The 26,704-nt window shown below is 45.9% G+C and overlaps 1 protein-coding gene across 1 annotated transcript in view; it reads left to right on the top strand.

The window, feature by feature from the left end:
* Rai1 (Rat1 Interacting Protein 1) overlaps positions 1 to 26,704 on the top strand; it is an 81,383-nt gene that overhangs the window by 2,575 nt on the left and 52,104 nt on the right. The window contains exons 2-3 of the mRNA XM_065427192.2: positions 14,611 to 14,840; positions 15,329 to 15,566. Of these exons, the coding sequence (XP_065283264.1) occupies positions 14,611 to 14,840; positions 15,329 to 15,566 (468 nt within the window). The remainder of the gene's footprint in view (positions 1 to 14,610; positions 14,841 to 15,328; positions 15,567 to 26,704) is intronic.

The following is a 26,704-nucleotide window of genomic DNA, read 5'->3' as shown; positions in this document are numbered from 1 at the left end:
TGCCGCACTTTAAACTCACGGCTATGCCTGACCAGGTTGCATCACTTGGCATGCATGGCGGCTAGTGTGACTTGCCGTCTGGTGTCGGGGCTGACGTCCAGTTCCAGCGGCTGGGATGGCCATATGCCTGGTGACGGTTTCCCAGTGCAGGTTTTCCTGTGTGAGCCTATGAATGCCCGGGCTTGTGTGTGCTTGCACAGCCTGTGTGCTTCTGGCGAGAGTCGTGGCTGACTCCTAGTCCCAGCGGCTTGGGAGGTGGCTATCTTATATGTAGTCAGAGTGCCTGCAGCCACAAACACAGGTCCTTTGCCTTTGCACGCTCGGTACCCTCCTAGGGTCGCCGACGCCAGTCTGCCTGTCATTGCTCGCGCTGCCAGTCTAAGGCCCGTGTGAACGGCAGCAAGCATGACCATACATTTGATTTCAGGCTTTCGTGGCTGGCTTGAAGCAATGGTTTGGACAGATATATCGATTCAACTATTTTCTGCTGGACCTGCGGAATTGGCACCCAGAAGCTCTTGTTTGGACCTACAGCTTCTCCATGTTGACTACGCATTCGTCTCCTCCGATGTTGCACTGATGCTGCCACCTCCTTGTGAGACATACTTGTCTTGCTCATTTGGATCAATATTTTGATCTCCCGTTTCTCTTTAGGGTAGTCCTTGGAATTGACCTCGTGGGGTCCATTGCGATTGGAGCATTTCATTTCTTTTATTGTGTGTGAAGATACATTGTGGCTGCTGGCACAGCGGAGGCATGCCGTCTGGCCTATACATACAGGGTCCATTATGAAAGTAATGCGCATGATTTTATTATGACGCGACCATCCATGGCAGCGTGGTAAAACCCGTCGGGAAATGTGGCGAGGGTTCTGCCCTGACAACGCAGCCGGTTGCCAGGTTACTCCAAGCAGTGTGAGCGGATAACATGGCGCGATGGAACGTTCGCTTGAACAGCAATACGCTATCAAGTTTTGCGTGAAGCTTGGAAAGAATGCAACTGAAACATTCCAGATGCTTCAAGAGGCCTGCAAGGATGACTTGCATTTCAAGGTCCGGGAGGTGGCACAAGGCGTTCAAGGGGGGCCAGGAGGAGGTCGCCGACGAACCTGTTCTGGATGCCCAGCAGCGACCAGAACCGACAAAAGCGTGGATCATGTGTCGAAGTTTTGAGTTCTCATCATCATCATCATTTATTGGACCCTTAAGGACCCTTTACAGGGTATTACATAAGGGGGGGAATCATAGATATACATAAGTCAAAGATGTTACATCAAGAATGAATTGAAATAACGCAGGTTAAGTAATGCAGCAAAAAAAAACATAGGAGTACAGGCGACTTCAAATGCAACAACACTTGGAATAAAAAGAGAAATCATTCTATTGTAGTTTCCAAAATGTGAAAGCAACCGCTCTTTAAATTCTTCAGGATCATGCTCCCTGGCAATTGCATCTGGGAGTGCATTCCATTCCTGGATTGCTGTGGGTAAAAATAATTTATTGAAGGCAGAAGTTGAACCATACAGGTGCTGTGAACTGAGTGAATTGAACAGGCGTCGTGACGAATGGGCTGGTGGTAGAAGAAATTATTCGCGCAGACGTTGAAAATGGTAGTACAACTTGTGGAATAAGCATAGACGTGCGATCTTGCGTCGATAGACTAATGTGGGTAAATTGAGCGATGACTTAATACTACTGATACTAGTTTTGTAGTCATATTTTGAAGATATGAATCGAGCAGCACGGTTCTGGACCGATTCTATTGCATTGATTAGATATGTTTGATGTGGACACCAAATCGCGAAAGCGTATTCAAGTTTGGTTCGAACAAAAGTTTCATATGCCAGTTTACGGATGGAAGGGGGTGACAACTATAGTGTTCTTCTGATGGAGCCTAGTGTTTTAGAGCTGTCGGCGATCAGTTTCGTGATGTGTTCCGACCAGTTGAGATTGCTAGCGATTAGGATACCGAGGTAGCGATACGTTTGTACTTGCGAGATGTTGACTGTGCGTAATGAGTACTCATGGGTGATGTTAGTGTGCTTGCGGGAAATTTGAATAAATTTGCATTTAGAAATGTTAAGCTGCATCAACCATTTGGTACACCAGTTATCTATTAAATGCAGGTCGTTCTGAAGAAGGGCCTGGTCAGACTCGGTAGAAATTCCACGATAAAGGACACAGTCATCTGCGAAGAGATGTATGGATGATGAATTACCACAAGGGAGGTCATTAATGTAGATGAGAAAGCGAAGGGGACCAAGGACTGATCCTTGTGGAACTCCAGAAAATAGCTTGCTTGAGGATGAAGAACATCCACCTATAACGGTGTGCTGAAGGCGGTCGGTGAGGAAGCATTTAATCCAAGCTAGAATTTGCAGGTGTAGGCTGAGAGAAGAGAGTTTGCAGATTAGTCGTAGATGGGGAACACGATCGAATGCCTTTGAGAAGTCTAAGAATATTGCATCAGTTTGAAATAATGAATCTAGGTTTAAATGAAGCTCGGTGGTAAATTCAAAAAGTTGCGTTTCGCAAGAAAGACCAGCCCTGAAGCCGTGTTGATTGGCGAAAAAGAATGCGTTGTTATCAAAGTGTAGGGCGACTTGAGAATAAATTATATGTTCGATTAGTTTGCATGCAATGCATGTTAAAGAGATTGGACGATAATTTGAAGGATCAGACCGGTTACCACTTTTGAGTACTGGAACTACTTTGCTGAGCTTCCAGTCATCTGGAAGCGCGCCTTCATTGAGGGATTGGGTAAAGATTATTTGTAGTAAACGACTTGATGGGACTACGGTTGCTTTGAGAACTTTAGCAGATATGTTATCGGGGCTGGGACTGCTTGATCATTTCAACTTTTCGATCAGCTTTGCGATGCCTTCCGCCATAACTGTAATGGGCAGCATCTGAGAAAATTTAGGATCAGGAAAGTTCGGGACGTTATGATGCGGTTCATTAGTGAATGTCGAAGAAAATTAAGAGTTCATACCATCAGGTCGTTCGTCAGGCGACACATGCGAACCATCCGGGTTAGAAAGCGATATGTTGTGCGATTGATAGCTCGAAGAAGAAATCAGATTCCAGAATTTTTGTGGATTTTTGCTCATTATGTTCAGTAGAGCCTGATGAAAGAATTTCTTTTTAGAGGTCTTCAAGAGGCTTGTATACTCCTTCAGACATGTGAAGTATTTTTCCCACCTGAGGGCTGAACTAGAATGCCTAGCAATGCGAAAAAGACGTTTTTTCTTCCGGGATAGCTTAGTTAGGGCACTACTGAACCAGGGTTTGCCAGCGTCGCCACGAATGCATATGACTGGAACACAGGCTTCAATTAGTGCCAAGAGTTTACGCTTGAATATTAACCAGTTTTGGTTGACAGTCCTGGAAGGAGCGAGCTGTTTAAGGGTGTGATAAGGATTCGTGAGTTCAGCGTTCATAGTAGTGAAATCTGCTTTGCTATAATCACGGATAACTTTAATGGAAGGGTTACGGGGAGGCTTCGATACTGATAGGTTAAATAAAATTATATTGTGATCGCTGAGACCGTGAGTGCGAGACATTGAGTGGACCATTTCTGAGTGCGAAACAAAAACTAGATTGAGGGTGTTGTTGATCCTAGTTGGCATATTTACTGTCTGAGTAAGGTTATACATAAGTACAAAATCGAGGAATCTTTTGGATTGGCCAGAAATAGCGCATAAAGTATCCCAGATTATATCAGGGTAATTGAAATCACCGCAGAGAATAACGTTGGCTCTAGGAAAGCGGTTGTGCAAACCGAAAAGTACAGTGTGTAGTTCTTCCACAAAGGAAATGTCACAGTCAGGTGCGCGATAGCAAGCGATGAGTATGTTAGTGCTTCCAGGGAGAGATATGTTCACGCAGAGAATTTCGTGATGGCAATCAATATCGAGTGCAGAGGAAGGTAGGTTGGGATTCACGAGAACTAGAACACCACCGCCTTTCCGTCCGACCTTGTCACGTCTGTGCAGCACAGAAAATGGCATATTGGTCAGTAGTTCATCGGATGAGATATCAGGGGTTAGCCATGTTTCTGTAAAAACAGCTATATCAGCTAGGTTATCTTCTAGAATGGCTTCGACACATTCCCTTTTAGGAAAGTAGCCACGGATATTGGTAAGTAGAGCCGATATTGTTTGGTCTGCTGGTGCGCTGACAGGGCGATGTACTGGCCGATACGATGTTAGCTGCGGAAGCCTTGGAATACGCGGTAAACGCTATATTTTCAATTCGAGTACAGAATCCGATCCGGCATTGTAAGTGAATTGCTTGTTACCAATGACTAGATTATCAAAATGGATCTTAAAAGGCAACTTACTATTGAGACCATATGCGTATAACTTTGCTCGAGCTTTGCGTACACATGTAGAATAATCTTCTCGAATTGAAAATGATGTGTCCTTCAGTTTAGATGCAGGAGACAAAATATTCGATTTCGTTTTAAAGCTGCTTAGTTTGACTATAATGGGACGTTGTTTATTATCGCAAAAACAACCAAGCCTGTGAGCTCGCTCAATATCGGAACTAGAGATTGTTACTTCAAGGTGCTCCGCTCAGAATGATATGATATGCGACTCAGACTTTGCCCACATTTCGCCACTGGCGTCTGTAATTCTGAAAAACAACAGGTTGTTTCAGCGAAGGCGTTTCTTTGAATCGTCCCATTTCCTGGCAAGCTCTTTGACTTCTGAGGACAGCTTTTCGAGGAAAGTATTAGCGACGGGTTGGTCAGTAGATTGGAAGACTTCAACTTTTTTTTCTAGTACATCAACACGGCTGCAGAGACCACCGACAATGTTTTCTGTATTTGTCTGAGCAGAACGGTTCAAAGCAAGTTCGGACAATATGGTGTTCTGTGAGAGCTCCATTCGGGCAATGGCCTCTGATATAGACTGAAGGGTTGGGGGTCCAGGGTTCAATTCAGTGTCGCCAGACAAAACAAGTAAAAGAAAAACTAGATGGCCATTGATACAGAAAGAACAAAGCGTCAGGCCTAACAGCCACCGCCAACCGTCAAGGGCGTCTAGAGGGCACGACACCGCAAATAAGAAAGGGTCATTACATCGAATTCATTTAGCGTTCGGGAGATAACTAACCTGCAGCAGAATAGGCATCTTTGAGACCCTGCTCGTTGCGGTAGCGTGCCCCAACTGACCTCCGGACTGCGGCCGTTTATGTAGACCAGGCGGATCACGAGCGCTGATAGTAGCGCTCGGTTGCCAGGCGAAGTGGCTGTCGATGCCAAGAGCACTCGGTTGCCAGGCGAAGAAGTTGTCAATGCCAAGAACAGGTGCGTACGGAGTGCCGTTGCTGTTCGTCGGGCAGTGTTCGGGAAACCGGCAGTCCGTGCCGCAGAAAGGTAGTGCCTGGGTGGGCTCGGCCGTCCGAAAATTGCTGAATTCCAAGGGGAACATCCAAAGCAGGAAAACCTGCAGCAGAATAGGCATCTTTGAGACCCTGCTCATTGCGGTAGCATGGCCCAACTGGCCTCCGGACTTCGGCCGTTTATGTAGACCAGGCGGATCACGAGCGCTGATAGTAGCGCTCGGTTGCCAGGCGAAGTGGCTGTCGATGCCAAGAGCGCTCAGTTGCCAGGCGAAGAAGTTGTCAATGCCAAGAACAGGTGCGTGCAGAGTGTTGTTGCTGTTCGTCGGGCAGTGTTCGGGAAACCGGCAGTCCGTGCCGCAGAAAGGTAGTGCCTGGGTGGGCTCGGCCGGCCGAAGATTGCTGAATTCCAAGGGGAACATCCAAAGCAGGAAAACCTGCAGCAGAATAGGCATCTTTGAGACCCTGCTCGTTGCGGTAGCGTGCCCAGATGACCGTCAGTTCTGACCGTCAATTGAGCATCCATCAAATTGCTGACACCCTATCCATGCCCACATTTGCGGTACATTGGGTAGTGACTAAGGATCTGCAAGTGTGCAAGGTCTGCACGAAGCTTGTGTCGAAAGTGTTGACAGAAGATGAGAAAGAACTTCGAGTTTTGTGCTGTCAAGAACTGTTCGATTTGATTCAAAATGAGCCTGACTTTCTTAACTCTGTTCGTAACCGGTGACGAATCCTGTATGTTCGAGTACGACCCAGAATCGAAAAGGCAGAGCAGCGAGTGACACAAAATCATCCCCCTGCCCACGAAAGCGCGAATGAGCAAGTCTCGCATCAAAACAATGCTCATTGTCTTCTTTGACCCCAGAGGAATCGTCAATTTTGAGTTTGTACCGCAGAGTGAAACTGTCAACTCAGCCTTTTACCTGGAGGTGCTCAAGATATTGAAACACCAAGTTGCATGCGTGAGGGCTGACATCAAAGACACGGTCAAGCTCCACCATGACAATGCCCCCAGCCACACCTCCTTCATCGTTGCCAATTTCCTGGCCCGGAGCAACACCCGGTCGTCCCCCATTCCCTTTACAGTCCCGACTTGGCTCCGTGCAACATTTTTTGTTTCCCCGACTGAAGAGAGCGCTGAAAGCAAAGCATTGGTAGACCATGGAAAACATTCAAAAGCATGTGACAGTGTTCCTGAGAGACATTCCCGTCAAGGACGTTCAGGGTGCCTTCCAGGCATTGCAGACACGTCTCCTCAAGTGTATTGATGCAGGAGGAGAGCATTTTAAAGAATTTTGGCCATTTGTACAGGTTCGGTCAATGTCTATTTTTCCCAGAAAGTGCACATTACTCTCATAATGGACCCTGTACAGCGCTGACATGGCCTAGCTTTAGGCACTTGTTACATTGCAGGGGTCAGGACACATAAGGACGCACTGGGTGTCTTGTGTATCCCACCTTCACATGATCAGATAGCGTGTCTCCTTCAAAAAGAAGCTTGATGCTCATCGAGCGACTGCAGCGGTGAAAATTGATGACCTTCACTGTTGATAACAGAAGCATCGAGAGCACCAAGTGATGTTTCACCGAGAGTTTCAAGTGATGACATGCCCTCTGTCATCGTCTCGAATGGTTTCACGAACAGGAAGCACAATTAAGCCTCCACTCTGACACAACTATCGCAGCAAGGCAAGAAGATATGCTTGCTCAAATCACTTCGTCTTCAATAAATCCTATGAAAGAGGGCTAGACGTGCAATTCTACATCGAACAGACAGCAAAGGAAGACTATGTTTCATGGAAGAAATGCTCGCAGTTCTATTATATTTAGAACAGATGAATCGAACTGAGTTATTTTGGACAATTTCTAAAGCTGGCCAGGATTCCATACGGAAGTAGCGTATTCTAATTTAGGACGTATTAGAGTTTTATAGAATTGGTGTTTTAGGTTAGAAGGTGAGCTATCGAAGTTAGGGCACAAGTAGCCTAACATACAGTTAGCATTGTTAAAACTGTCAAATCTTGATACAACGAATCATGCGGGACCACCGAAAATACTTCATTATTTTTAAATATTGTTGTAATGGAAAACTTGCAGTTATAAGCCAGTGGACAAACCTAGGAATGAAAATGGCGTATCTTGGCAGTATGCAGACAAGCATACTCTCTAATAAAAATGTTTCACTCACTTCAAAGCTGCTTTATTTGAAGAAATCAGTGATTTTCTTCTGGCATGTGCAGCACGCATGACTGATTAGGAATGCGTCCACCTCTTCCACTTTGCGCAATACCACGTTGGGTACGTCATTGCACCAAGCGATGAAAGTGCGGGCTTTGTTCATGCGCATTAAAACATCAATGTTCGACACGATCTCATCTTCTGTGTTCGGTGACCCACAGTCGTCTTCCTCCGGGTCATCATCGTCACTGGAGACTTTGCGTACGCAGTTCACAATCTCTTCAGTTGTCAGGTTCGCCGCCGTTAGTGCTGCGCTGTCGCTCTCCACGTAGTCGTTGAAGGAAGGGACGGCAGGCAGAAGTTCTGCAACCTCAGTCCACAGGTCTCTTGGGTTTTCGGTCACCTCCAGGTCTTCTTCAAGCTGCACAGGCACTTTGACAAGCCCTGCTTTTCACCAGCAGTTGCTAATGGTGGACTCCTTCAAATTTGTGAGCATTTCCGCTGTCTGACGAATATTGATATTGACGAATATAATATGTATATACTATGGTCGCGATGGTCAATCGGGCTATGCCATGCTGTCTGCACATGCTGATTTGCTTTTTCCTTGCGTCTACTTCCTGCAATATGTCCAATTTGTCCTGCAGTGAAAACTGCTTTCGCTTCTTGGCGCTGTCACCAGCTGCATTCATAGTTGGATCTTGCGCGAACATCGCCAAACCTTTGTCGTGAAGTTCTTGGTGAAGCTTGTGGTGAAGCAGTTGGCACTCAGCATGGTGATGATGATAGCTACTGCCCTCGCGGTTTCTGTTTCACGCGAGAGTTGCGGTGCTGTTACTTTTAGCTGAATTCATAATACTGATGTTCTTCGGTTCTAAGGTGGAAATAAACTACGTGCGTTATTCTGAAATATGTGCTGTATCGAAATTCGTAGTTCTGAAATATTTTTACATTGAAAATATAGGAAATCTGGCAGGGATTACTAAAATATTCATAAATTTGATAAATTTGTTAATGTGGGGTTCACAGTAACGAGATTTGACTGTAATGTATTCGGTGTGAATTGACCATGACAGGTTTTTAGTTACATGGGCACCTAAGTGCCTGTACGAGTTAACTCTTTCTAAAGGAACGCTGTTTAAGTGGTAAGTGGCATGTTGGCAAAAAACACGGGATACATGTAGTACTTTACATTTGTTAATATTTAGTTCCATTAAGCATGAGTTACATAAATTAGATATTGCGTTAAGGTCAAGTTGCAATCTGTTAACGTTAGTTTCATTAGTTATTTCATGAAAAATAACACAGTCATCAGCGAGCAAGTGTACGTTAGAAAACAGTGTGGCAGTAAAGTCATTAATAAAAGGAGAAAAAGGGGAGGGCCCAGAACTGAACCTTGGGGTACCCTAAAATGTACATTGCTGAAAGAATTAATATCATTTACTGTAACAAACTGAGTGCGGTTTTTTAGAAAGAGCTTGATCCACATGAGAAGGTTAGGATCTAGATTTACTTTAATTTTTACAAGAGAAGTCTGTGGCAAACTTTGTCAAACGCTTTAGAGAAATCTAAGAAAATACAGTTAGCAAAAGAAGAATGATCCAAAATTTGATGTAGCTTGTGAGTGAATTAAGCCAGTTGTGTTTCAAATTAGAAAGTTTTACAAAAGCCGTGCTCAGCTGGGGAGAAAAATTAATCATACCGGGGGAATTTAACAAGGGTAGAAAAAGTTATATGTTCAAGTAGTTTACGACACGTACTAGTCAATGAAATCGGACGGCAGTTATTCGTGAATTTTGGTTACCTAACTTATAAGGGGGAACCACCTTTCCGATCATTCATTCTTTAGGTAGTGTTGACATGTCTAGGGACTGCTGAAAAAGCTTTGTAAGAACAAGTGAACTAACAGCATTAGTACTTTTTAGGAATTTTGTGCTAATTGAGTAATAGCTGGGAGAAGAGTTCATATCGAGATAATTATTTAGTTTTAGGACACCAGACGTTTCAACAATAACTGGAGGCATTTGTATATAGTCATATTCGCGTGTGGCAGGCAGAACACTTTTACACTTGGTGGAAAAGTTTTTGACAAAGGTATCGTTTAAGAGAGTAGCACGTTGCTGGCGTGGAAGACAGGAACCCAAAGAGTCGTTCAAGGCGATGTGGACACTAGCTGTGGGATTGATAGTTCTCCAAGATTTGTTGACGGTATTTGTTAGCAGTGGTGGAAGAGTAATAGGCAAAAATTTATGCTGCAGGCATGTAAATATCAAATGCTTATTTGTAAGTAGCCCACCTCGATTCGGTGGGTGAGCTGTTAGCCAAGCGAAAAAAACATTTCTTTCTGTTGGCAAGCCGCTTTATATGCGGACCATACCAGGGCGCTTGTGGATCTAGAACAATTTTGCGAGTCGGTATATGCTTGTTGGTAAGTTTGTTTACTGTAGCAACGAACAAGTTCCACTTAGTTTGGACTGAGCGGTTGGCAAAATTATGGAGGAAGTTGTCTAGAAATGAGGCTAATTCTCTGTTAATTGTGTCAAAGTCTGCTTTTTTTGTAATTGTATATAATCTTCCTATGTTTAGTGGTTTTGGGACTAGTTGAGTTGAAATCGACATGAAGCGGTGACCAAGAAGCTGACCAAGGAGAATGATTCTTAAGGTAATTGTGCGATTGAAGATATCAGGTCAGGATGGGAGGTTAGAATTAAGTCAAGTGTATTTGGTACATTGGTGGGGGATCATGTAGGATTGGTAATGAGTTGCGAAAGTGAAAAAAAAAAAACAGTGTGCTTCTAAAAACTCCTTAGCTTGTTGGGAAAAAGGCGGCAGCGAGGGTTGGTTATTGTTCCACATAATGTTTGGAAAGTTGAAGTCACTGAGGGCTACTGTGGGCAATGAAGGAAAGCGATTGTGTACATGGCAAATGGTGTCAAAGAATTCATTGGCCAATAAAGATGACATAGAGGGGGAGTGGTAGAACACACCTATTATTATGGTTTGGTGATCAAAGGTAATGGAAGGCCAGACAGTTTCCAGGGCCCCAATAATGCTGATGGGAGATCGAGGTATTATTTTGATACGGCCAGGAAAACATCGCCTCCTCTGTGTGCAGTGCAATCACAATGGTATAAAATGTAGTTCTGTGTGCAATGAAAAAGTTCGTCACTGACATGAAGTGGCAACCATGTTTTGGTTAAGGCAATGATGTGGGCGTTGCATGAGTCTATTGCGAATGATAAGGGGTCGTATTAATTAAGATTGCTGCAAACGTTGGTAAACAGGACTGATGTCGGAGGACGTGAGGACGGTACACAGCCACTACCCCCTCGCATTTTCCTACAATGATACACATGTCCTATGTGGTAAATGGTTATCAGTGTTGATTGTGTTGTCATGATGTGTCACGAATTCCTGAACGGAGGCAGTAGTAGTGATAAAAAAAAATAGCACTTTCCATTCAGATACAGCTTGTCACGATGGAGCTTGAAAGGTTAAGAAGAAGCCTGGCTTCCACCAAAATCGAAGAGCTGCTTTCTAGCGATGCGTGTAGCAGGCAAAAAGTCTGCGCTTATAGTCATGCCTTTTTGTTTAAACATTTTCCGCATCGAAAGAAGCCTTTCTTTGGTTTTAAAACAACTGAACTTTATAATTATTGGTCGACATTTACTTGGTGCAAAACAGCCAATTACATGTGCTCGCTTGATGAGATTGAATGAAAAGCATTCAATAACCGAGGTAAAAGTTGCAACTATTTTCTGTTCACATTTTTGCCAAGTTTCCTTAGTGTCCGGTAGGCCATAAATGATTAAATTGTCCTGACGTGACCAGTCTTCTTGTTCATTCAGTTGAGATTCTAACAGTTCATTTCTAGTCGTGAGCTCTTCAAGGGATTTTCACATTGTTACAAATTGTTCTTTGTACCGGTCTAGTGTTCTTGTTCTTTCTTCAAGCACTTCTAATATTTTGTTCATTCCACTAACTTTAGTATCTAAGTTTTTTTGTTCATTCTTAACCGTTTTAGCATCTGCAGGAAAGTCAGCTTGAAACCTGCTACTTTGAAGTGAGCGGTTATACACATCTTTAATAAAGTCAGAGAGAACCTTCATTTGTTCAGTGGGGTCATTAGTGACGGAATCGATTTCTAAAAGGGATTTCGAATGAGTATGAGTACCAGGGTTAGTCTCAATGTCACCAGAGCATAATAGTATAAAAGTCATAGAGAAGCATTCAATTAACATCTCCCACAATACCCGTGGGCACGGGAACAGTAGCAGACACAAGTAATTAGATCGCTTAGCGTATAACGATAATTGCTCACCAACCTGCATCTCGAAGGAGAAATGATTAAGAGCCTCGCTGGTAGTGCCGTTCGCATGCCCACTGAAGTTTACTGGTGCAAGTGGCGTATTTGTCATCAGCTTGTACTGAAGATGCTGAGGATGTGGCTGAAATCAAATGAATGAGCCCGCCAGGCAGGGGTGCATCCAGGAAAGCCACCACCTTGTTGATGTCGGTGATCAGCATTTGCACACATGACGGTTGTGAAGGAGATAGGGGTGTAGCATGGCAATCAGTTGTCAGCCCGACGAAAAGCACAGTGATGAAGCGCGGTGATGAATTGACAGCACTTTGTGGACAGCTTTGCCGAGCCCTCAACTTCCTTGCCTGTCGCGTCTGGAAAAATTCTCTAAGAGTCTGGGATGGGACCTCTGTTATTCCTTGCCTGTATTACTAATGTTCCTAACGTGTGAGGTTCACATTTTGCAGATGAATGTCTATTGTTCTGTCAACTGAAGAGTGCTCATGATGAAAATGAGTTTTTAATATACATGGTAATGTCTCCTGTATGTGTTATTCAAAAAGTTACACTGTAGTTGATAGGAGAGTGAATGAAAATGTATGTACAATGAAGCCATTATAGGTGGGAAAAAGAACAGTAAAGCTGTAATGAGCACGCATATGCCATAAGACATATTTATGTCTTTTATTGTGAGAGACATGGCTGTTGAATTGTAAACTACAATCAACACTAATTACACCTAAATATGCACACTTCCGACTTGTTGAGATTGAATGATGACCAATAGAAATGGACCAGATGCAGAGAGTTGATTTTTGTTGAGAGGAACTGCTTAGCAGCAAATGGTGGACCTTCATTTCGAAATGCTTGTATCCAGCCTGCAAGGGAAGCAGCGTACTTTATTGCCAATTAAATGTACCAGTTTTGCACCTGACCAATTTTTTGTCCCGTTTAGTGAACCACTGGAACACCCGCTTAAATGCTGGTGCTGAGCCCGAGGTCGTGAGTTCGATTTCTGGCAACGGAGGTCAAATTGTGATGGGGCAGAATACAAGGACTCACACATCAAGTGATCCTTAAGTAATGCTTTAAGAGTAAGCTTTAGCTCGGGCCCAACTCCGACACGGCCTATTCAAATACATGTAAAACGCAAAAACGTTTTTCTGATGTAACCCCTGAGCCAATTTTAACGAAATTTATTGCATTTGAGAGAGAAAGCTAGATTCTAGTGACTGTTGGAAGTGGAATTTCGATTTAGGGCTTGAATTTTCTTAAAACAATTTTCAAATATTTGACCGTTTGAAAAAAAAATAGAAGCACAAAGTTTACAAATTCATAGCTTTGCATCAAGAACTGATATTGTGGTTCTGTAAACGGCATTCATTACACCATTCAAAGCGGACAAATTCGATATGTCATTTTACATATTACGTGAATTTGTTACGTTGGTTACAAGGGTTTTGCAAAAGTTGTATTTCCCTATTATTAAATTTTTTTATATTCATGTGTAACATATCAATTTTGTCCGCTTTGTATGTACTATTAGGCGCATTTCACAGAATTGTATTATCATTTTTAGTTGTTGAGTTACAGAGTTGTAAACTTGATAGTTTTGTTTTTTGAAAATTTTGGATTTTTGCCACTTTTTAATAAAAAATTGACAACCTAACTCAAAATTTTGAAACCAACAGTCACTAGATTTTAAGTTTTTCTTTTAGATACAACAAACCTCGTCAAATTTGGTGCAGTGCTTGTCGAGAAAGATGAATTCTCCTTTTACATGCAGTTAGATAGGAGCACTCGAGCTAAAGCTTCCTCTTAAGTAATCCAGAGCTTAGGGGGCACTGTGGCGTTGCTCGTAGTCCACTGTTATAATTTGGGTCATCAAACCCCACAGTTTAATTTAGCCTTTCTAGCAAATGTGCCATGCAAGACACTTTTCTGCTCTACCATGTGTAGTTTTCGATTGATTGATTGATCGATCGATTGATTGATTGATCATTTTATTTTCTTGAAAGCTTAAGGGCGAGGAAAGACTAAAGGTGTGTATCCTTGACAAAGGTCCTGATTCTCACATACAGTTGCAATTATGATTATCACATAATACTAAATATAGTGCTAATCTACTCAAATAGACATTGGAAACTGAAAAAAAAAATAACTTCAGAAGGGTAGAAATTTGGCATTGGTACGACATGCTGCAAGTGAAGCATAAAAAATACTGGACAGACGGAGGGTATGACACATGCGCTAACCATCTAACCATTCTTTCCCTTTGTGTACAAAAATGTAAACTAAACAAATTATATACACCGGTAACATAGAACGGTACATCGGTAATTGTAAAGGTGCACTCGTTATAAGGATAGAGATTGGTGCAGTTTCATATTAAAGATTAACAACTGATTCAGCTGGCTCCCAAGGACTTGGGGCTCAAGCCAAAGTTGCATAATATCGAAAGACATCTTTGAAAACGCAACTAAAGGGGCTGTTTTGTTGTATTCTCATTTTGGCAACTTGCTTAGAAAAGGACTAGCTCAAAACTTGAAGTGTTCATTTAGACTTTTAACTTGAAACACTCAACACACTATTGTGTTAGGTTATGTTAATGTGTCAGGTGTGTTTCCTTTGTGAATTGGGCATAAAGATAACCTGAATGGGAACCTAAGACTCAGAGCAGAGAGCGAAGTTTGGCAATCCTTCCTTCCTTCGTTATTTCCTTCCTTCCTTGTTGTCCGTTGATTTCATGCTGTCTTACATGACGCACATCATGCACAGCCTACACACAGACTTTGTCTGCTACCGGGGCCTGCTGACGCGGCTGGCATGCACGGCGTACGAGGCACGCGAGGATTGGCTTCTGGCGGCGTGCCGTTTTCGAGGCAGCATCTACCTGTGCGCCTTCGAGACAGATTCAGAGCGCAAGCGGCGACTCGAGGATGCAGCTGACCCTCGCCGCGACCGTATGTCATTCTGGGGCTACAAGTTCGAGCAGTGCATGGTCAGTGGTGAGTCTTTTTCCTTGTGTGGCTGGCATGCCACTTTGTCATCCGCATTCGTTTGCTGTTGCTGCACACTGTACTCTTATAGCCCGCACAAGATGAGCAACATTAACGGCACTGTCTTCATGCCATGATTCTCACAACTTGTGATCATTATACGCCCACTTGATGCGACAGCATATTGTGCAATAGTGTTTTCTTCAAGTAAGTGCTGCTCGTGGGTTCAAAGTTCAAACAATAAAGAGCAGTAACAGGCATATTTAATGCCAAGCTTTATATTTTTTCTCAATAGTTCCCTTTCTTTCTTTGTTCCCTTGTTTTCAATTGTTGTTGAAGCAAGAACCACCGAAATGGTGCTTAATAATATGGGCACTAAATCTGTAAGTCTTGCCAGTGTATTAGTTGAAACACCTGGTGTAATTGACTTCCTAGTAAGGCTGTGAGGCTAGCACTGTTGGTAATGCTGGGTCTTTTGTTGCGTGTAACTAACGCAGCGGAGCCTGAGGGTGTGCCCGACGTGGACGCAGTCGTGAACGAGTGCGAGGAGTACTGCATAGTAGTGCGAAGTCGGCTCGAGTCGCATTCCCTCGTCTTCGGTGCCGAGGTGGATGGTGTTGACCCTCGGGTGCACAGACATGGTCGGCAGTCACAGCCAGGCTCTACGGGCAGCTACATTGAGCTGAAGACCTCACGAGATTGCCTCTCTGAGCAGCAGTACCGCAACTTCTGTCGGTAAGTCCTCTGCAAATAGTCTGCTTCAATAGAACGACTGCACCACATTCGGAGTGCATGCACAGCAGCCTTGTGAGCATAATGATGACATTCATGGGTCAGCAGAATAAGACTTGCTTACCAATATTTTCGCAGGCTGTGCGTTCCTTGACATTCATGTGCTCTTGCACTTGTCGGCACTCACTCGTGTTGATGCCCACGTCCATTCAAACTTGCCGTCACACACTTTCATTCGTACTCTCAATAACCAGCGCTCGCTCCCATTGTCACTCTCTCACGCCCCTATCCCACATCTGTGAAATGAGTGTGGAGTGAGTCAGTGTACTTGTGACTGCGCTGACCTATGGACAGTAGTTCTCATCCCTTTGCCGTTGTTCAAAGCAACGTTGAGGAGAATGCTGCGGACAATGCCATTGTAGATCTTTCCGTTGAGTTCTATGGGGAAATGTGGGGGTGCGTCTGCTAAACCACACTCCTGTTGCAGAATCTACGTTCTCACCTTTTCTGCCATTTGATCTCCAGGGGCAAGTGGGGTCATCATGGTATAAACACAACACGCTTCTCACCAGAGTTGTTCATCATCCCACTATGTCTACCAGCACGCTTTGTAATATCGGCAGTGTAGTGAAACTCACCCTGAAACCATTACATCACAGGGAAGTTGTTTCCAAGCATTCTGCCTCAAGGAATCTCTTTTTGACTTGGAAAGTCATGGCAGTGTGATTCAGTGGGTAAGGCAGCAGCAATACAGGCCAGATGTTCAAACGTTGTCTCTTCTTCGTGCAGGTATGTTACCTTAAGGACGCTTATTGTATTCGATCTGACAACCGCTTCTTATTGCTGATGCCTTGCCCACACGAACGTCTTTCTGCATATATTTCTGTATGTGCTGATCTTGTTTACTGTATGAGCAGCCTCCTACTGAGTGGCGATATTGAAACAAACCCGGGCCCTACAAAACGCTCCGCCACTCAAACAGATGATTCTAGCTCTATGATATCCGAAATGTTCGCTCAGCTTCTTGCAGGGCAAAATAAGATAACAAAAAAAATAGCCGACATGCGAAAATCTATCGACGCTCGATTTGAGGCAATTGAAAAACACATAGTTGATCTTGAGCAGCAGGCACCCACGTTTAGCACAGCCCACTATTAACACACTTTCTTCCCAAAACGATCATTTGGAAAATCGCTCGCGTCGCAACAACCTTATTCTTTATGGTCTGACAGAATCTGAGCATGACACTAATGAATCGCTGCAATCGCAAGTTAAGAACTTTTTTACTGACGTACTAAAGCTTGATTTTCCTCAAATTGAGCGATTGCATAGGCTTGGTAGACCTAGAGGTGGGAGACCTCGCCCCATCATTATGAAGCTCCTAGATTTTCGCGAAAAGATTGGTGCTCTAAAGAACGGCTATAAGCTAAAAGGGTCCCAGTGGCGATTATCTGAAGATTTTTCTTCAAACGTACGATCCATCCGTAAAAAACTATGGGACGCTACAGCAGAATTCCGTAACAATGGTTCAGTGGTACACCTCAGGTACGACCATGCGTTTGTTGATAATCAGCTCTACCATTGGGATGTTGTTTCCAGCTCTCTTGTAAAAGCTCCTGACCGCACCACTCACGATCATTTACCGCTCTCCCAGGGGAGCAATCCTTGACTTAACAATGACAAGTATGATAAACTTTGTATATTAAATCTTAATGCAAGAAGCCTATCTAGCAAATATTCAAGCTTTTCCTCTTTGGTGGCGTCACATTCCCCACATGTTATCGGTGTTACTGAGACCTGGTTGCATAGCGACATCTTTGACTGCGAAGTAACTCCCCCAGGATATAACGTCATAAGAGTAGACAGGAATGCGGGCAGAGGCGGAGGCGTTGCCTTGTTTTTGCGCTCTGACCTACAGTTTTCTGTACTACAATCCCCACTTGAAATCGAGACGGTCTGGTGTAAGGTGCGCATTAGTAAAACAAATGTAATCATTGGTGTGTTTTATCGACCTCCCAGACATGCCTCAAATGAAATAATGATCCTTAACGCGTTAATCCAAGAGCACGGCTTTGGCTCTTCAAATTTAATCTGCATGGGGGACTTCAATGTACCTAACGTTTCGTGGGCTTCATTATCGATAACTGGGGATAACGTCTCTCTTTCTAGAGAGTTGCTTGAATTTCCACTATCCCTTGGATTGAAACAAATTGTATCTAACCCTACTAGAGAGTCCTCCATACTAGATTTGATTTTCCTAAGTGCACCGCTCTTTACGAGTGGCTTTGAGTGTGAGATTACGGACGGTATTTCCGATCACAAAGCTGTTATTACTACTATTAATCTTTCAGTTTCAAGGCGCCACTATGAATATACCAGTTTTTACGATTATAATCATGCAGATGATACGTCCATACTTGATACATTAAGCATTTCATTCGACAGATTCTCCCAGTTATGCGCTACCAGTGATATCAATGCTATAGTATCCCATTTTGAAAACATTGTCCATACTTGCATAGAGCGCTATGTGCCATTAAAAACAAAAAAGAAAAATCTAGACCTTCCTTGGATGACAAGGGAAATACTGCATTTGAAGCGTCGAGTAGCCAGAGCACGTCGGAAGCGCCACATGAATACTGAAACAAATGTCCAGTTCCGCTTTATGAAGGAAGAACTCCGTCAAAAAATGGACTCAGCTAAGAACTTTTATTATCAGTTCACTCTACCTAACTTAGTTAAAAATAACCCACGAAAATTTTGGAGCTCAATTTCGCCAATAAAGAACACCACCCAGACATTTCTATTAGATGATTCCGAAGTAAGCGATCCTGGACCTATTGCTAAAGCATTCAATGAATATTTTCAGTCTGTATTCACACAGGACAATGGCGTAATTCCTCCCTACTCCACGACAACTGACATGTCCCGTGCAATTAACAATGTTACAATATGTAAGCAAGGAGTCCTGAACCTTATTTTAAATCTCGACACCAAAAAAGGCTGCAGTCCAGACAATGTCAACAATATGTTCCTTCATTGTTATGCGCTTTGGACGTGTCAATACCTCACATTGATTTTTGAGAAATCTGTATCCACTTGTACAGTTCCTTGTTCATGGAAACGGGCTCGAGTCATTCCATTGTTCAAATCTGGGCAGAAACGATCTCTACTAAATTATAGACCCATTTCGTTAACTTTTCATGCATGCAAACTCCTTGAACACATAATTTATAAACACATTATCACTTTTCTCGAGTCTAATAATATTTTATGCAGCGCTCAGCATGGATTTCGTAGTGGTTTTAGCACAGTGACTCAATTAACTGAATTTACACATGACATTGCTTCTGCTCTTGATTTAGGTCATCAATTAGATGCACTCTTCATTGATTTCTCCAAAGCATTTGATACTGTACCACATCCTAAACTATTACATAAACTATGCTCTATCCTTAATAACCCTCTTCTCGTTGACTGGATCCGTAGTTTTCTTTATGATCGTTCACAGTATGTTTCTTTTAATTCATTCAACTCTCCTGACGCATCAGTATCTTCCGGTGTGCCCCAAGGTTCTATTTTAGGGCCATTGCTTTTTTTGCTTTACATTAACAACATTCCAAGCTCTATTTCAGTAAAAATTCGGCTTTACGCTGACGACTGCGTTCTCTACAATGTCATTTCTTCACCTAACGATCATAACACTCTGAATCAATCTTTTATAAGTTTTTGTGAATGGTGCGAACTCTGGCAAATGAACACTAACTTCAAGAAAACAGTCGCCATGTCCTTTCACAAGCATGCTAATTGCTCATATTTCAATTACTCCTATAAATCCACTTTTCTGCAGCGCGCATATGAATATAAGTATTTAGGCCTCCTTTTCACTCCAAGATTATCCTGGTCAGAACATATTCTAACAACTTGCAACAAAGGACTAAAAGAACTTGGTTATCTAACCCGAACTCTACGTGCTGCCCCCAAAGAAACTAAACTCATTACATACAAAACACTTGTAAGACCTATTCTTTAATATGCGTCTGCCATATGGAACCCTTACAAAATTTCGGACATCCACAAAATTGAATCTGTTCAGAAAAAGGCGGTTCGTTTCATATACCGCCGTTATGATAGAATGTTTTCACCGTCATCTCATCTGAATATGCTTGGTTTAACCCCTCTTTCCCACCGTCGTCACATTAATTCTCTGAAACTTCTACACTCTCTATTTTACTCTCCACATTATGCTTCCCCTAACACATATCTGGTCCGTGCAAAGCCCCTAATCACGAGAAACAGCAATGACCTAAACTTATCCGTCTTTTTTGCTGGCACCAACACTTTTAAATGTAGTTTTTTTCCTCGGACAATTGAACTCTGGAATGACCTGCCTGGTTCCATCCGTTCTTTACCACATAGAGAATTTGGGGATGCCATTGAATGCTCCCCTTAGTCATGTTACTCACGTATGCTTCTTTTGTATAGTGATTTTCTTTCTCACGTTTGTATTCACCCACTCCTGCAATAGCCCTTCTGGGCTGCAGTATTTGTAAATAATAAAATAAATAAATAAATTTACAAACCCGATGCGAATAGCTGATATTCTGAAGAGAGCGCGAAATGGAGCTGTGCAACTGGTACACTAATATAAATGCTCCAAGAGCTCCATGCCCAAACTTCTCGGATACGGTTCTCATATACCTGACTCTGCCATTGCCAGATCAGAAGAAGGTAAATGAAGGTATGGGGATCACTCAAGTCTGAATGTTGGAACCCCACAGAAGAGTGCATTAGCATGCATTTGGTGTGTTGCGACACCATGGACCCCGAACACATGGGGGTTAGACCTTCCTGTGCTCAGCCTTGTGCGGCTGAGTCATGTTCGGAGAAAAGGGAATCCTGAGGATCTAGGCAAGTTGTTTAGACGCACCCCTTTGGCCTCGGCTTCGTATAGTAGACAGCACCCTGGACTTACCCATATGGGGGAAAGCAGTGGTCCCCTTTTCCTGTCCCTCTCCTTGAAACTTTACTTTCATATTGACACGTGTACTTATCTTTATCGGGCGACCACGTTTCGCCGCTTGACAACTGTAATCGCACAGCGAGGGACGCGCCTGAATGTATCCGATGTTTCTGGAAAGTTATCGATGCTTCTACCCGGCTGTCTGTTGTCGCCGAACCTTGTGTTATCTGATTTCATCGCGTAACGCGAATGGTGTAGAACTTTGTGGAAGGCACACGGGTCCGAACGATTAATCTGCAACATTCGACGACTGCTCTATAAAAGCCGACGCGCTTGATCCGCTGATCAGATTTTCGACGATCGCCGACTGTGTTCGCCGCTATCGTTGTGCTTTAAGTGTAGCCTGTTTTGTGGGCACAGGTTCGCCCAATAAAAGCTAGTTTTGTCTTTCACAGTACTGCTACTGTGTTCTCTCTTCACCGTCACTACCACGTGACATCTGGTGGAGGTGCTAGTGCGTTCATGTACCGAACGCCCCTGCAAAGCCGCGATCCAAGCCCGAAGCCCGAGGACCGAACTAACATCGCCGAAGACCAGCGTGCTAGCCGCAGACTGCAAGGACTGCCCCCAGAGCACGGACTTCTACCTGAGTCGACAAAGAAGATCGTGGTCAAAACAACTCCAATGGCTGCCCCAGCGTCCCCCGTTATCCTACAACAACCTCGGGACCCACCGACCTTCCATGGAGCAGCGACTGAAGACCCAGAATCCTGGCTGGAGACCTACGAACGAATCGCGACTTTTAACAACTGGGACTCCGACGACAAGCTGCGGCATGTGTACTTTGCCTTAGAAGATGCCGCCAGAACGTGGTTTGAGAACCGGGAGTCGACCTTGACGACATGGGACCTCTTCCGTACCGGCTTCCTGCGCACCTTTACGAGCGTCGTGCGCAAGGAAAGGGCCGAAGCCATGCTCGACGCCCGAGTGCAGCTACCTAACGAGAATGTTGCCATCTTCACGGAAGAAATGAAACGTCTGTTCCGCCATGCCGACCCGGATATGCCCGAGGAGAAGAAAGTCCGCCATCTCATGCGTGGTGTGAAGGAAGAACTTTTCGGCGCAATGATACGAAGCCCACCGAAGACCGTAGAAGAGTTCCTTCGCGAGGCCGCCAGCATCGAGAAGACACTCGAAATGCGGAACCGGCAATTCAACTGCCGTACAAGCTCTACCCACTACGGAGGAATTCAATCACTGGCCGCCAACGACTTACGCGAGACTATCCGAGCTGTCGTGCGGGAGGAGCTACAAAAGCTGTTCCCATCATCACAGCCTCAAGTGGCTTCTATTGCCGACGCCGTGCGTGAGGAACTCCAACAACAACTTGGAGTAGCCCCTGAATCGCCGCAGCGTGAGCCACAAGCGATGACCTACGCCGCCGTCGCACGCCGTCAAGGACCCCCTCCGCGACCGCGCCAGGGCCCTGTCACGCCACAGTTCCGTCGTCCGCCGCCGCCGCCGCCAGCACGACCACCCGTCGCCCAGCGCACCTACGCGAGGAAGACGGACATCTGGCGTGCTCCTGACCACCGCCCGCTCTGCTACCACTGCGGAGAAGCGGGTCACGTCTACCGACGATGTCCGTACCGGGAGATGCGACTGCGAGGTTTCGCCGTCAACGCGCCGCGTCCACAGCTTGGCGAGCGCCCACGTGACATCGCCGATTACCTCGCCGCTACTCAGTGGAGCCCTCGACGGTCGTCCCGTTCGCCATCACCAGGCCGCTACCTGTCGCCGCAGCGCCGACCATACACTGGCCCAGCCCGGGGCCGGTCAGCGAGCCCATATCCGGAAAACTAAAAGCAGCAACCGATGGAGGTGCGGTTGCTGTTCGTCGAACTGACGAAGATCCTCCGCCGCCGACGAAGACGACGACGAAACGATCTCGACGACATAACAACGACACGCCGCCGTCCCGACGAAGTCGGGAAGGCAAGACTACACCGACGAACGACGACTCGACGACGCGACGTTTCAACTTCAGTTCAACACGACGCAGCCGTGATCCGACGCCACGACCTAACTGCAACGCCAGACAAAGAACCACCGACCTCGACGTGCTTCTCGACGGCCACGCAGTCACTGCCTTAGTCGACACAGGGGCTGATTACTCCGTCATGAGTGGACACATCGCCGCCCAGTTGAAGAAAGTTAAGACTACGTGGGAAGGCCCTCAAATTCGAACCGCTGGAGGACACCTCATCACGCCGTCTGGAGTCTGCACGGCAAGAATTACCATTCATGACCGGACTTACCCTGCCACCTTCGTTATCCTCCAACAGTGTTCTCGAGACGTCATTCTCGGTATGGACTTCCTGAACCAACACGGCGCAGTCATCGACCTGAAGTCGAAGTCAATAATGCTGTCGGAAGATAAAGCGATACCGCCAGAGAGCCCTCGTAGTCACCACGCCTTGAGTGTGCTCGAAGACCAAGTGAGCATCCCGCCCCGCTCCAGCATTGTTATTTCGGTCGGCACCGAAATACCCGCTGACATAGAAGGTGTCATAGAAGGCGACCAACGTCTCCTGCTAGACCGTGAAATTGGCATCGCAAGAGGGATCGCTCGACTGCATGGAGGGAAAACTGATGTGTTGCTGACAAACTTCAGCCCGGAGTTCAAGCACATCAACAAGGGCACGACGATCGCGTACATCGAGGAAATTCTGGAAACCGGTAATGCGTTTGTCCTCTCGGATTCCGCCGCATCTACCCCGACGACCATGGTTCCCGAACCAGACTACGACATTAATCCAAGTCTCCCAGTGATTAAGCAACAGCAGCTCAGAAGTCTGCTTCGACGATACAAAGACTGCTTTTCGACGTCATCGAGGATTCGACAAACCCCAGTCGCAAAGCATCGCATAATAACCGGAGAGTGCGCTCGACCACTCCGCCAGAGCCCTTACCGAGTTTCGACACGAGAACGCGAAGCTATAAGACACCAAGTCGACGAAATGCTGCGCGACGACATCATCCAGCCGTCGAAAAGCCCGTGGGCGTCTCCAGTTGTTTTAGTGAAGAAAAAGGACGGAACCCTACGTTTCTGCGTCGATTATCGTCGATTGAACAAAATCACGAAGAAAGACGTATACCCCCTCCCACGGATAGACGACGCATTGGATCGGCTCTGCAATGCTAAATACTTCTCATCGATGGACCTCAAGTCTGGCTACTGGCAAATAGAAGTCGACGAAAGGGATCGCGAAAAGACCGCCTTCATCACGCCAGACGGCCTCTACGAGTTCAAGGTTATGCCATTCGGGCTTTGTTCGGCGCCTGCAACGTTCCAGCGCATCATGGACACAGTATCAGCAGGACTGAAGTGGCAGACCTGTCTCGTTTACTTGGATGACGTTTACTTGATGGCCCAAGGAGCTCGCCGCGTGCGATCTCCAACGGCTTAGACCCCTCAGGACCTCAATAAAGTTCTTGACTGACTGACTTGGATGACGTCGTCGTCTTCGCCGGAAATTTCGACGATCACCTTAGGCGGCTTGCCACAGTACTAGAGGCCATCAAGTCATCAGGGCTCACTCTGAAGCCAGAAAAATGCCGCTTCGCTTACGACGAGCTTCTGTTCCTAGGCCACGTCATCAGTAAATCCGGAGTACGCCCCGACCCGCAGAAAACAGCTGCCGTCGCAAAGTTCCCGCAGCCCACCGACAAGAAGGCAGTGCGTAGATTCCTTGGCATGTGTGCCTACTACAGGCGCTTTGTCAAGGACTTTTCACGCATCGCCGAGCCGTTGACATGTCTAACTAAATGTGATGTTGAGTTCAAGTGGGAAACGCCGCAGGCCGACGCATTTGAAGAACTCAAACGACGCATGCAGTCGCCTCCGGTACTTGCGCACTTCGACGAGTACGCCGATACAGAAATCCATACTGACGCCAGTAGCCTAGGCCTCGGTGCCATTCTAGTCCAGAGGAAAACGGAGTCGAACAGGTGATATCTTACGCTAGCCGGTCGCTGTCAAAAGCGGAAGGCAACTATTCTACGACCGAAAAGGAATGCCTCGCCATCGTTTGGGCTACAGCTAAATTTCGCCCTTATCTTTATGGCAGGCCATTCAAAGTCATCAGTGACCATCACGCTTTGTGTTGGCTAGCGAGTATAAAGGATCCTTCAGGACGACTGGCGCGGTGGAGCCTCAGACTACAAGAATATGATATCACTGTAACCTACAAGTCTGGACGAAAACACTCCAATGCCGATTGCCTGTCGCGCGCCCCCATTGACCCGCCGCCGCAGGATGACGAAGATGACGATGCCTTCCTTGGCATGATAAGCGCGGAAGACTTCGCTGAACAGCAACGGGCAGACCCGGAGCTAAAAGGCCTGGTGGAATATTTGGAAGGGCACACCGACGTTGTCCCCAGGGCATTTCAGCGCGGACTATCTTCCTTCACGCTTCAAAACAGCCTCCTCGTGAAGAAGAACTTTTCACCAGTCCGCGCCAACTACCTTCTTGTTGTCCCGTCAGGACTTCGTCCAGAAGTATTGCACGCCCTACATGACGATCCGACTGCTGGACACCTCGGTTTTTCCCGGACACTCTCGAGGATACAACAAAAGTATTATTGGCCGCGCCTGACCGCCGACGTCGCCCATTATGTCAGAACATGCCGAGACTGTCAGCGACGTAAGACACCGCCGACAAGGCCAGCCGGATTACTACAGCCAATCGAGCCTCCTTGCCGACCATTCCAGCAGATCGGGATGGACTTGCTGGGACCCTTTCCGACGTCAACAACCGGAAATAAGTGGATCGTCATGGCGACAGACTACCTCGCCCGCTTCGCTGAAACTAAAGCACTGCCGAAAGGTAGCGCAGCCGAAGTGGCGAAATTTTTTGTCGAAAACATCCTGCTTCGACATGGCGCCCCAGAAGTCCTCATCACCGACAGAGGAACGGCCTTTACAGCGGAGCTCACCCAAGCCATTCTGAAATACAGTCAGACAAGGCACAGGAGGACCACGGCCTACCACCCGCAGACGAATGGTCTTACAGAGCGGCTGAATAAGACCCTCGCCGACATGCTAGCGATGTACGTCGACGTCGAACACAAGACCTGGGATGCCGTCCTGCCGTACGTGACATTTGCTTACAACACGGCGGTGCAAGAAACAACACAGATCACGCCGTTTAAGCTGGTTTACGGCAGGAACCCGATGACGACGCTCGACGCCATGCTGCCCCACGTCACTGACGAAGAGAATGTTGACGTCGCTAGCTACCTCCAGCGCGCCGAAGAAGCCCGACAGCTCGCCCGCCTACGGATCAAGAACCAACAGAGGACCGACAGCCGACACTACAACCTCCGATGACGCTTTCTTGAGTACCAGCCCGGCGACCGTGTTTGGGTTTGGACACCGATACGCCGACGAGGACTCAGTGAGAAACTACTCCGACGTTATTTCGGACCGTACAAGGTCATCCGACGTATTGGCGCTCTGGACTATGAGGTCGTGCCAGACGGCATTTCGCATTCACAGCGGCGCCGCGCACGATCTGAAGTGGTCCACATGGTGCGCCTTAAACCCTTTTACGGATGCTGACGAAATTCTTTATTTTTTGTTGTTGTTTTCTTTGCTACGGGTGTTTTTATTTCGCTTGTATGTAGCATCGGGTCGATGCTTTTTCAGAGGGGGGTATTGACACGTGTACTTATCTTTATCGGGCGACCACGTTTCGCCGCTTGACAACTGTAATCGCACAGCGAGGGACGCGCCTGAATGTATCCGATGTTTCTGGAAAGTTATCGATGCTTCTACCCGGCTGTCTGTTGTCGCCGAACCTTGTGTTATCTGATTTCATCGCGTAACGCGAATGGTGTAGAACTTTGTGGAAGGCACACGGGTCCGAACGATTAATCTGGAACATTCGACGACTGCTCTATAAAAGCCGACGCGCTTGATCCGCTGATCAGATTTTCGACGATCGCCGACTGTGTTCGCCGCTATCGTTGTGCTTTAAGTGTAGCCTGTTTTGTGGGCACAGGTTCGCCCAATAAAAGCTAGTTTTGTCTTTCACAGTACTGCTACTGTGTTCTCTCTTCACCGTCACTACCACGTGACAATATCAATTTTCCTTAGTGTCCAGTTGTCTCCT

This window comes from Dermacentor albipictus, chromosome 5 (genome assembly GCF_038994185.2).
Source record: "Dermacentor albipictus isolate Rhodes 1998 colony chromosome 5, USDA_Dalb.pri_finalv2, whole genome shotgun sequence".
Classification (NCBI taxonomy): Eukaryota; Metazoa; Arthropoda; class Arachnida; order Ixodida; family Ixodidae; genus Dermacentor; species Dermacentor albipictus.
Note: the sequence above shows the minus strand (reverse complement) of the source record. Positions and strands in the feature narration are given on the sequence as shown.